An 11,977-nucleotide genomic window follows, 5' to 3' on the forward strand; every position below is an offset into this window, starting at 1 on the left:
GAGCTTTACAAGTTTTATTTAATATTAACAAGTACATGCCTAAGAAGCAGCAGCAGGCACAGAAAAAGTTAGATTCCTTCTCTTACTACCTCGACCTCGAGTAATATATTCTCTTGTTGTTTTTGTACGACCTAGATCGATTTGTTTTCTTATTTTTCTTCAAAAAAATTATTTCCGGTACTGGTCTTAAATGTCTAGTTTGCTAATCTGTGCATCATTGATATACTCTTAATCCGATTTTCATACAGTCAAGAACTTGCAAGGCATAGAGTCAAAAACTTGGAAGGCTCAAGTATACACAAGGTAGTCTCTTAAGCTAACCAGCAGTACTAGAGATTGAACTAGTTAATGGCTGTTGAAAATTAAACCATCATGTATGCTCAGTCTGACTAAACCGGAAATCTAGAGAGAACTAGTGCAATGTTGTTTTCTACTTTAAGACTGAAAAATCATGAGGACTCCAATTCACAAGTGCGCATGAACTCATGGAAGATGTTAAATACAAGCTTAAAATTGTGGAATGTAAACCATAAAATCACTTTCAGGCCCGTACTCTTCCGCCTTTGTTCTAATCCATGTCTTCAGCCATTTATCAGTGAACGTGAGCAAGAAAAACCTTGTTTAAAGTTCAAAACAAGGGAATCTTGAGCTCTCTGGTGAGACTACGTCAAACCATAGACAAGCTGTCCCAGCAAGTCCTTGGAAAAGAGAGTACGCATGTTCGGATTCTCGTTCCTGATTGACTCCCACGAGCTTTGGTGCATTTTGATATAGAAAACTTGTGAAAGCCATTGCTCTTTCAATATATATACTTTCTCCTGTTAGACGATATAGCGATAGGAATGCATATGCATTTCCGCTTACACCATCTGCCAGTCCTACTTTTCTTACTAACCCATTCTTCCAAACAACTTCTCCTGCTTCTATAGCCCCGTCTCGGAACTCCCTGTCCCCTGAAAATACCTGTGGAAAGGAAATGGTTGAATTAAGCACTACTGCATGCAAAACCTGAATCCTTGCACAATATTCCAAACCTTTAATCCACCAATTATCAAAACAGATTCTTCAATTTTGTTTTTTGTAAGTTAGCAGAGCAGCGATAGAAAATCAAGGCTACAGGGTCACTCGCCAATATATTCAAGAATAGGGGGGACAAATTGGCTTCTCCGCCACAGTCGTGTCATTATAGCCTTCTATGATTACCTATGCGCACTAAAATTATCAATTTCTTAATGATTTCCACCTATGTTCAATTTCAGTTAATACTTTCCTTCGCTGTTAAAAACACTATAGTATAGAAATGAAACAGAAACAGATACGGAAAGGGCTAACCTGTGCAGCCTTGCATAGAGTAATGGCCACACCCGTGGCACCATGTGACCACTGCACCAACTTATCCCTGGGGTTTCCTTCACTTACAGGATAATTGCCGCTCTGTTGGAACCTGTTTCTCATCATGTACCTTATGGTCCCCTTAACATCTTCAGCATCATCAGCTGACAGCGGAAAGTGTAGTAAAACCTGAAGGATTCCAGCAAGACCGTGAGCTGCACCCCAATACCTAGTCCCATGCCATCTATACATCAACGGGCATCCAGTGTGATTTAATGCCCCTGCTCGACCCCCAGCCAGCACGGCTTCCACGATTGGTATGAGAAGGTCCTTGGGGATAGTGTTTTCTCCGAGATGCTTGTTAATGAACAATGCAGACCAAAGAAATCCAGCTCGGCCATAAAGAAGCTCATATGACATTCCAAAACCTCCTTCCTCGGGCCCAGCAGGAAGTGCTCTCTCTTGTGCAACCTAATCATTATAAGAAAACCCTGTCAAGCTTGGCTGACTAACCAAAATCACAAAATTATGGTAGGATATCTGGGTGCAGTTGAGAACCATTGCCTACTACCTAGCTGGTCCATGTGAAGTGCAATTTGGGTGCAATTTACAATCCAACACATTAAAGGTTAATGGACGCGACACCAATGGGTAAAGTATATGCAGGAAAAAATTGCAGATCCAGGACCATGGAGAGTGAACAGAAACTGAAGGTTATACGGCAGGACTGCCCTCATCATATAAAGCTTTCACAAAAGTTGATTCTAAAATTTGGACCAATTTCAAAGTCAGAGATATCTGCTTTCATCACATGTCTCACACAATGTACAAACTCTTAGGACCAGTTAAGAGAACTAAATCACACATGATGGAAATTAAAGACGGAAACTGACACGACTTTTGAGACAAATTTTAAAAAGTTTAAAAGTTCAGTAGCGAATAACCAAAACTCCAAAAAGCTAGGTATGAACAAGTGGATGATAGTCTCAGCATTTTTTTGAATACTCCATGACCCTAGTATCTCAACGTCGAAATTAAACAACAATATTAAGCCCTAGTTTAGGACCATACAGATGACCTTTGGGAATAATTAGTGATCGAATTCCTCCCATGCCCAGTGCAGGCGCCCGAGTTCGGCGGCCGCCATAGTACATGGACAGGATCTGATTTTCTGAGTTGTTTCGTACGGAATCTAAATACTATTTTCTCAGTAATTTTCTCTGGAGCATCAGTCCCTTACCCATTATCCCAGCTAACATAATTTTCAATTATGCATATAAATAGTGGTTTCATTTACAAATTGATACTCAGCATCAATGAAGAACAAATAGACAAACAAATTTTATGTTACAAATCAATAACGATAACAATATGCTATGCCATTTTTGAAATGGCAAAGGTTCCCAATGCAGTTTGGTTTGACCATACTTTTTCTTGGCACTAATAAGAAATTTTACAGCTGGTCAGGTAGCATCATTATTTCCCTTATGTTTGATCCCTACTCTACCCATTACCCATCCTACGGGTTCAAATAAACAAATAAACTAGCTAAATAGGTTCTGGAAAGCAACTGAAATGAGGATATGTCACATGCCCACTAGTAAATTTCATCAACAGATTGAGCGAGAAGAAAAACACTGTTACCCTTTTATTTACTAGAAGTAAAAAAGTGGTTGTTATGATATGAAAACAAAATCATAAGTTTCTTAAAGCTTCGTGTTTTTAATAACTCTCCATGAAATTGTGCATCCCTCGTGTACAATTCAAAAAAGATTTAGTAGTAATCTGAAGGAATGCGGGCCTAGTATATCAGCTGATTAGGAACATGCTTGTCTGAATCATTAAAGGTGTTTGGAATGTGTATTCCTTCTTGCCCACATTCCACAACCATTCACTGTACAAGAGATAATCTACTGCATAACCATTATTGCACTAGGTGCTCTTACATCTAATAATTTAAGACATGGTGCACATAATGCATGTGCTATCCTACCAGGCTACCACAAATAGACTATTAGTAAATGTTTGCCGAGTTTAAGTAGAAAAACCAAGAGATCCTACACATGTTGGTTCAAATATATTTTTCATCGAAGTAAAAAAAGTTATACTAATACCTAGACTTACCTGAAGGAAAAGGTCCAAGAACAGGCTCCGCCTTTGAAGGTCCTTTCTGTAATTAGCAATCACAACTCCAAGCGCATATACTCCTCCACTTCCACACAAAAACGTCAAATGCCTGCAATCCACAAAATAAATATGTCAAAATCAGAAGTCTAATTTACCATAACCACCCTTCACAGTTGGTTGTCAAAGAAATGCGCTTCGACCCGTCTCTGTCAGGACCAACTTTTAATATCTCTTTCACATCATACTATAATGGGCTCATTTCAAAACAATTTTCACATTATTGGCTTTTTCCGTGTCTTCCCGTTTTCCCCGTGCAACAACAACGATGAGCTGATTCTTTTCGGCGAAGTACAAAGTCATCTTGGAATCAAATTTGATGGTCATTTTTCGTCGTGACGTTCTCTATGCGAATATGAGATTGCAATCCTAAAACAGACTTCCTTACTTTTTTTAAACAATATCCGTAAGTATGGTCTATAGTGTCTCGTTTAAAAGTTATTCGATTCTAATTTCTGAGTGGGTGGAGCCCATCCCTGTATGTATTCTTCTTTACTGATAGCTTAACTTGAACCAACTAATTGATCAACAAAACTTCAATAAAGAAGATTAGTTACGAAAAACTAATTAAGGCAACCGACCTTTTAGAAGTGCTTGCAATAAACGCAGCACAAAAATCAACAATCTCAGTGCACAATAGCAAGTCATTCTGGTTTCCGGTAGCTTCATATGACCTTAAACAAGTTAAAACCGTACCAAGTAAACCTGTATACACCGTTGGATCAACACAACCCTTCTTTCTACCATTTGCTTCTTTCCAAGTAGCTTCCACTACCTAAAAGCCAACAACCAGAGAAACTGAATCATAAAAAATTGTAATAAAGAAAAACTGATTACAGTCACTAGAAAAATCAAACCATCATTTAATTTATATTCTAAAGGAACTGACATGTGATACACAGTTGAGGTAGAGTGGAGACATTAAGTTCATACCTGGTCTTTAAGAGAAATGGCTGATTTGAGAAAAGTTTCACTAGGAAGTGACAAATTTCTATATACAGTTAAGTCTTCCATTTGGACTGATTCAAGCCTCTGATCATCATGGTCACCATGTTCATCTCTACTGCTGCTACCGCCTTGTGTTATTGTTGATCCTAATTCAATAATTGAAGATGACATTCTTTATCTTCCTAGTACTCTGTTGCTATTTCTTTTTCTGTTTCTCTCACTCCTGTGCTTTTTATAGAGTAAATAAAAAGAGAAGAAGAGAAAGCAAAAGAGTGTGTCACGTATATGAATAAAGAAAGCCGTGTCCCGTCCCGGACAGAGGTACGCCAGTCATGTCGTGAGGTTTACCTCAGAGGTGTCATGTGTTTCAGGTGCCACGTCCATTTATTAGATAAAAAATCCTACCGTGTTTCCTTCTTATAGTCATGTGTTTCCCATTGGACTCGTTGGACGGTTGAATGTGCTATTTGGATGTCTCCGAGATAGACACCACAGAAGACATTCTTTAGGTACCTCAACCTTTCAGAAGGAATAAAATGCAATGAAGGAGAAAAAATGCCTTGCCGTAATAAAATATAAACTGTGATTAATGGTCAAAATTAATGAAATGCAGGCTTATGGGAGTACCGATTAAATTATAGAAGATGCTGTAGTATCAAAATTGAATTGTCTGATTAAAGACTGCGAATGTTTTTCTTCTCTAGTACACATAAGTTTAGATGTACGATGCTTCTGATAAATTACTCGCTCAAGGACAAGTACCTTGAAGCTTTACAATGCAAATTCCGATCTATTCTAACATATTAGCGATAGAAATAAATAGAGGAAAAATGGAGACAGACGGTGACAATTTTTTAGAGTCCCTCTTTCCTTATTAGAGCAGCTATGATTTTTTGCAAGTTAACCACCTGACTATTCTTTTGCTCGAGTTGTTCTGTAAGACTTTTAATCTCTTTGATGTGTTCCGCACATTTGTCTAAATTTGTTTTCGGCTTTTTGTTAGACTGCTCATCGTCGTCTTCTACTTCTTGGATACGTCTCTTTCTTGAAGAATCTAGTAAAGGATGGTCATCTCTAACCATTTTACGAACATAAACACTGACAAATTTTCCATTTCTGAGTTGAAAGGTAACGAACTTCTGAGGCAAACCATGTGAATCCTGCAAAATAATGTAACAATAAAAGTTGAACATTACTTCAGCCCTCATTCTTCTCAATTTTGCAAAAAAGTTGCATAGACCAATTAAGAAAAACAGGACAGAGACGGATTAATGCTAACAGTTGGATGAGGGAGCTGTTTGTGCTAATATCCATGTGCGTAGGATGAGATGATAGGCCCCTAAAATTTCTCGCAGTGTCTTGTATTCAGTCCTCTAGCTTGTCCATGGTTTCCACTCTTTAGTGAAGTATAAGGTGATTTACCTGTGCTAAGATATTCTGAATATACATCTAGCTACATTCTTGAGAAACCATACACGCTCCCCGAGAAGGAAGTTTCAAATTTCTGATAACTGTAAGTTACAAGTGTCTTCGCATCCTTTTCATATCATCCTAATTTAATCACGGCATATGCTTAGTTCCTACTATAAAAGGAAAATGAATGACAAGGTGAATCCATACCTTTCCTTCTTCACCTTCAATACTTTCAAAAGTGGCAAGTGCCTCCTGTTGATCTTTGAAAATGGCAGACGCATAATATTGTTTTGCTTGGGGTTTGTAGAAAGGCTGCCAGCCAAGGTTTATTATAGTTAGAAACGTTTCTGACAACAATGGTTACCGAAGTCGGAAAACAAGGATCTACAGTGGCTGAAAAAATTCCAGCAAGTTTTGAAAAAAGTAAAATGAATGAGTCTCATTAAGTTCTAAGTGAACCACACCATCCAAGAACTGACTTCCACTAAAACTGACAACAAAATGAAAATCCAGTAAAATGACTTTTTGGTTGGCCCGAGGTTTAACAAACGTTGAGCGGATGCAACTCGTTTTCCATTGGCAAGGAAATGCACAACATTGATGCAGGGCCTCACATTGCTAAAAGTAAATGCTAGAAAAACAAATAAATAAGCATACTGATAAAAGCCGGTAAAATGACTTTTTGGTTGGCCCGAGGTTTAACAAAACGTTGAGCGGATGCAACTCGTTTTCCGTTGGCAAGGAAATGCACAGCATCGATGCAGAGCCTCACATTGCTAAAAGTAAATGCTAGAAAAACAAATAAATAAGCATAACTGATAAAGTGTAGAAGAGCGGAAAAAAGGTAAACAGGGAGAGAAAACATAGATCATAAAACAAGAAGTCCAGAAGCGACTACGAATTTAGTTGTTTGCATGGTACAGTACAGTCTCCATCTTTAGTCTCTTCAACTTAGACACTTGTATTCTCTAATAATAACTTACTCCCTCCGTTTTTAAAAAAGAGGGAGTATATAGGAAGGGAGTAGATAGGTAGGGAGTAGGGTTGTATTTTCAAGGCTTAAAAGTCAAAAATGAAAAAGATTAAAAAAACGCATCAAGGCCCACATCAAAGTGCAGGTTTTGGACTTCTATAGCCCACAAGGCATGTGCCAGTGGCAAAAAAGTAAATTGCATCAAGGTGCTCCTTTCCACCATTGGATTTGACAATCTCAATTCAGATTCAAACTTATCAGCAATTAGAAAAGCACAACAGTAAACTTTTTCTGGCTCCTCCCGTGATATTTAATTTCAAAGGAGAGAAAATTCAACCTAACGTGCATGCATACCTCAAGTACGACAGTAGAGTCCTCTGGAAATATTTTACGTAATTCATCTGCAGTTACACGAATTGGTATTCTGTGAACAAAAAGCTTCAATAGATCATCACCGGTTACCTGCATACGATATCGAGACAGAAGGGAGATATTAGCAAAACAATGTGTTAATACATAAATATACAGTGCCATATTATAGTTCCAACATTACCTCTTTGGCATCCAAGGAAATGATTTCATCAAATCCTTTTTCCAGCTTGGCAAGAACCAGTTTCATTGCAGCACGTGCATCGGCTAGACAATTATGTGGAGCACCCTTCTCCCTGAGGTCATGGCCGAGCACAATCTGTCAGAGTAAAACTAGAACAAAGTCAAGATAACTCACAAATATCTCTTGATCATTTCCAATCCACTAGCTCCTAGTAAAAGATTTGATGACCAACCAGTCCTGGGTGAGATATGTTAATGATAAGATAAAAATAATAAGGTTTCAGATAGTGAGTCCTACAAACTCTTTGCTTTCTCCAGCTACTCAGTCACCAATCATAACATTCGTCGTGAAAAGAACCAAAGTAAGTAATTTTGTTTAAATTGACAGTCATGGCTTAGTAAGACCAATGAAAATGAATCTAATTTGTTATATCAGAAAACATATAGATAACAGATGTAAAAGTGGAAATTGGTGACTCTGTTGCGATTCATAAAAAAAAAAACTGTGAACTTGCCTTGCTAAGGTGGCACAATGAAGGTTTCTTGCGAGTAGTTCCATCTGTACATCGGAAGATAAGCGATGTGTCGATAACCCTTGCATGATCCAATTTCAGAGCTATACAACATCAAAAAATTAAAAAATAAAATGTAAATTCAAAAATAAAATAAAAAATGTTTAACAAATATAAGGGGGAGAGTTGTGGCTGGGTACATATGAATCTAGTCGTTCAAGTACCTCGTAGATCACAATTCAAACTGTGACCGATCAAAATAGTTCCATGCGACAACAGCTTTTTCATTGATTTCTACAAAGGCAGATATCAATTTAGGGAGGTTTAAAAATTCATAGTACAAACATCTAAGTGTCTAATATTACCTGTACATCTGCTAAAGAACAAGTAACTCCTTCCAAATCCTTAGCAGTGATTCCAGTTATTTCAGATCTATAGTCAACAATAGGCTTATTGGGCTTCACAAGTGTATCGAGTTTAACCTGGAAGAAACATACAGAGTGATGCAGTGATTTCAGAAACATACAGGTTACTTGATGTAATTGTGAGCCTGCTTAGCTACAAAAGTAATACCAAGATAATATGGTTCAGAAAACATACCTCTAAATTCTGATCTACAACACACACTTGCACTACAGCCTCTGTACCATCTTCACAAAGAACCATCTCACAATCCATAGCAACCATTTTATCGGATTCCTTTGCCTTAGAAAGTTTACCCATTTTTGTGATTACCCAGTCCTGTACCAACGTCCATGACCCATAAAAGTAACAAATCAGAAATTAAGGAATACACTCCTTGTGTGAATCAAGAGAAACATCAGATGATAGTTAATTATGGCGATAATTAATATTGAATACTTGAAGAATCAGTGGGTGTCCCATAAACCTTGGAAAATCCATTTACAATTATAGCATTAAGAAGACTTGGGATGTGAAGTTGTATCATACCTCCTCATCGGATGGGAAGGTGTAATTGCATGCGTATTCTGGGTGTTCAAGAGTTAAGACAACCAGCTTCTGAGATTCCACAATAATAAACCATTGTGAATCATAATAGGCTCAATATATTCTATTCATTTGACTAATGCAGATGAGAAAATTGTAGGCAACCCAATCCAAAAGTGTCGCGAACTGAAAGACAGAGAAACATGAAGATATACGGTATCTAGAGTTCATACCTGGGGAGAGGATTCAATATCTGAAGCATTCTTCTGCAACTGTATCACTGCTTCGCGATTAGATCCACGTTCCAATGCTTTCTCCAAAAACTGTGAATTTTGCATTGCAAAAACAAATTAAGATAAAACTTACCACCTTGGTGCAACATCAAATTAAGACAAACGTGCATACTAAGGTCTTTCTTGACAATCTGCTGATACTCAGAATGCATCAACTTACCGATTCTTATTAGGCAAAAAGGCTATGAATCAGGTTGTTTTCAGCTATATAATTGCCAAGAATATGTAAGACCTTTTGACCTCTTATATTTTTGGGTCACTAGCAATTACTTAGACAAAAAACAGCATATGAGAAACTGGCAAAAATGAAAACATTTGTAAGATTTCAAAAAGCAATTTGATAAGAATACTGAGAAGAAAATTCACCTTTATATCTTCCTCTTCTGTAAATGTTGTCAGAAAAGAAACTAAGTCATCAATAGACCTCCTTGAAGGGTCCCTTATAGTGTCACCCATTTTGAGGTCATGAACGTTCAAAAATTCCTTCCAATATCCTTTGGTGCCTCTTTTTCCTTTCTTTTGCATCATTTTTACCATATGAACGAGAACCTATACACATTTAAAATTCAATCAAGGAAAAAATATAAAACAACTAAACACCATCACTGAGAAGCTAAACAATAAATGGTGGATACGGGAAAAATGACACAGCAAATGAGAAGTGTCTGTGCTTCGTAGATAAAAAAAAATTACAGCATTTCAGTTTTGCTTAAAAAAAAACGAACAAAGAATTTTAGTTGTTTTGTTGGTTACTAAGTATCTCCAACAGAAGCTAACTTTCAATAAAACCGCGAGATATACTAGCTCCGTCCAAAAACAGACAGATCAACACTAGAAAAACCATTTAAGCAGAATAAAGCTTCAACTAAGCAATTGAGATTACACCTAGAGTCGATACTAGTAGTGAAACAGTCACATTAAAAGCTATAACACTTTATCGGCTAATACATGATAACGAGGACAGAATTGGATACATATTATTCCTTGATGTAATTCTAATGGGTTTCTAAAATACATATTGCTCGCCCTAAATTTAATTACACAATCCAATAAAAACAAAAAATACCCGCTTCTCCGCAGCAGCTAACTTCTTGTCCATCGTGAGATATGGGTGTTGATGGATAAGAAATATTGACTGGCAGGAAAAGCTGCAAGTCCGTAGTCGACTGTTGCTGAGCAGAAGAAATAGGAGGAAGAAGAAGAGTTAATTAGGGTTTTAAGGGATGGGTTCTTTATTGCTTTCAGAAGTTCAGGTTTGGGCCGTTTGGGACGTTGGACGAGGATCGGGTTCGAATCTCCTAACCTAGCTATGTGTTTTAACTTTTAACCTTTCAGGCTGGTTCTTATGGTGCATGGTATAAAATTTACGGTGGGTTTGGATGTAGAGTTTCAAAGGTGGGATTTATGGGTTCGTTTGATTTGGTGGAATTACGTTTTTACGGTATGTTTGGTTGTCTAAATTCCTGGAATTACGTTTCTCATGGGAATTAGTTTTCCAGCAAATCTTTCATATGGGATTTATGGATCCACTTTTTTAACTTTAAATCTCATATACACAATTTTAAGATTCTGAGGGTCATACCAAACAGTATATGAACTTTAAAACAAGAATATTCCGGAATATTAAATGAGTTACCAAACACACAATACATGATATCCCAGAATCTGTAATCCCATGGGATTATAAATCTTCGAAATCGTGAATTCCGCAAACAAACCCACCATTAATTTACCGTCACAAATGTATTTCTCCGATGTGAATCCGTCAGTGAAGCGGGTCTCAGGAGTTTAGACCCAATCCAATAGTCGACTTCAGACTAATTCCCCTTCTTTAGTGAGTCAGACCAATCTGCGAATCGAGCGAGTTTTGTGGCTCTCATTCTAATTCAGTGCTCTCCGAACCGTGCAGGGATTAAGATTTCCAGTTGCAAGAGTATCTCTATTTATAGATTTTCAAGGCTTCAGGTAGCTCTAAGATAACTTGAGATTCAAGCAAATACTTTCTCAGTTTAGATAAACTTCTTGTTAGGAATCCATGTAAGCATGTGAGAAATTCGCTTTCAAATTACATAGAAGAATTAATATACAATAGGTCTAGGGTTCTGGAACTGTGCACAATGATAATTCGTGGAAAATATGCATGACAAACTTGCAAGCATAATCGTGTTCATTAGCACTCAAGACTTAAACCATGATTTACAAACACAAAGTAATTTGGTGAACAAAGTTGTCATATAAGTGCTTACAAAATTTGTAGCAATGCCAAACGTATTTGTAAAATAGTTTATGAGTGTCTTTTTAGTTCGATACTGGGTAGTTATGTGTATGGGTACGCATACCTACGGACCAGTCCGTGAACTCAGGTTGTTGGGGTACGCAACTGGGTATGTGTACCCTTAGCTATTCACGAACTCAGACCCTCTGGGTACGCGCACTGGGCATGTGTACCTCCCTCCATTCACAAACTCATAACCTTAAGTACATATGTTGGTATGTGTAACACCCCGAATTTCTAGCATGGCGCATAAGAAAAATGCATCATGGCATGAGATGAAGCTTCATATCAAGCTCTGTTGCGTGTTAAGACGAACATTGGCCTAGAGCCAATATGGCGCCAAGTAAGGCGCATTGCGAAAATATATTGAACAATGGTCAATATCACACCAAGAGGGTACAAGTTGTAAGTTGTATTGGACAACAACCAATCTCGCACCAAAGGTGCTTTAAGCCAGTTGGGTGGCTGGCCTAAAACAAAGTAGCGCCACAATGGCGCATTACGCAGGCCATTGGCCTATGGCCAATATTGCAACAGGCCAGAGCGG

General features: G+C 37.7%; 2 protein-coding genes across 2 annotated transcripts; both read right to left on the reverse strand.

Annotated features, from left to right (window-relative positions):
* Positions 1-345: 345 nt before the first annotated feature.
* On the reverse strand, positions 346-4,708 carry LOC113332132 (lanC-like protein GCL1). Its single transcript, XM_026578808.1, has 5 exons — positions 4,450-4,708; positions 4,098-4,291; positions 3,457-3,568; positions 1,333-1,803; positions 346-963 (listed from the first exon to the last, which is right to left on the reverse strand). The coding sequence occupies exons 1-5, from the start codon at positions 4,633-4,635 to the stop codon at positions 622-624; spliced, it is 1,305 nt and encodes a 434-aa protein (XP_026434593.1). The 5' UTR covers positions 4,636-4,708; the 3' UTR covers positions 346-621.
* A 391-nt stretch (positions 4,709-5,099) lies between these two features.
* On the reverse strand, positions 5,100-10,380 carry LOC113332131 (small RNA degrading nuclease 1-like). Its single transcript, XM_026578807.1, has 12 exons — positions 10,222-10,380; positions 9,522-9,704; positions 9,096-9,185; positions 8,866-8,934; positions 8,515-8,655; positions 8,280-8,396; positions 8,139-8,208; positions 7,918-8,018; positions 7,404-7,538; positions 7,205-7,312; positions 6,085-6,189; positions 5,100-5,624 (listed from the first exon to the last, which is right to left on the reverse strand). The coding sequence occupies exons 1-12, from the start codon at positions 10,252-10,254 to the stop codon at positions 5,319-5,321; spliced, it is 1,458 nt and encodes a 485-aa protein (XP_026434592.1). The 5' UTR covers positions 10,255-10,380; the 3' UTR covers positions 5,100-5,318.
* Positions 10,381-11,977: the final 1,597 nt, after the last annotated feature.

This window comes from Papaver somniferum, unplaced genomic scaffold, assembly GCF_003573695.1.
Source record: "Papaver somniferum cultivar HN1 unplaced genomic scaffold, ASM357369v1 unplaced-scaffold_128, whole genome shotgun sequence".
NCBI classification, from domain to species: Eukaryota; Viridiplantae; Streptophyta; class Magnoliopsida; order Ranunculales; family Papaveraceae; genus Papaver; species Papaver somniferum.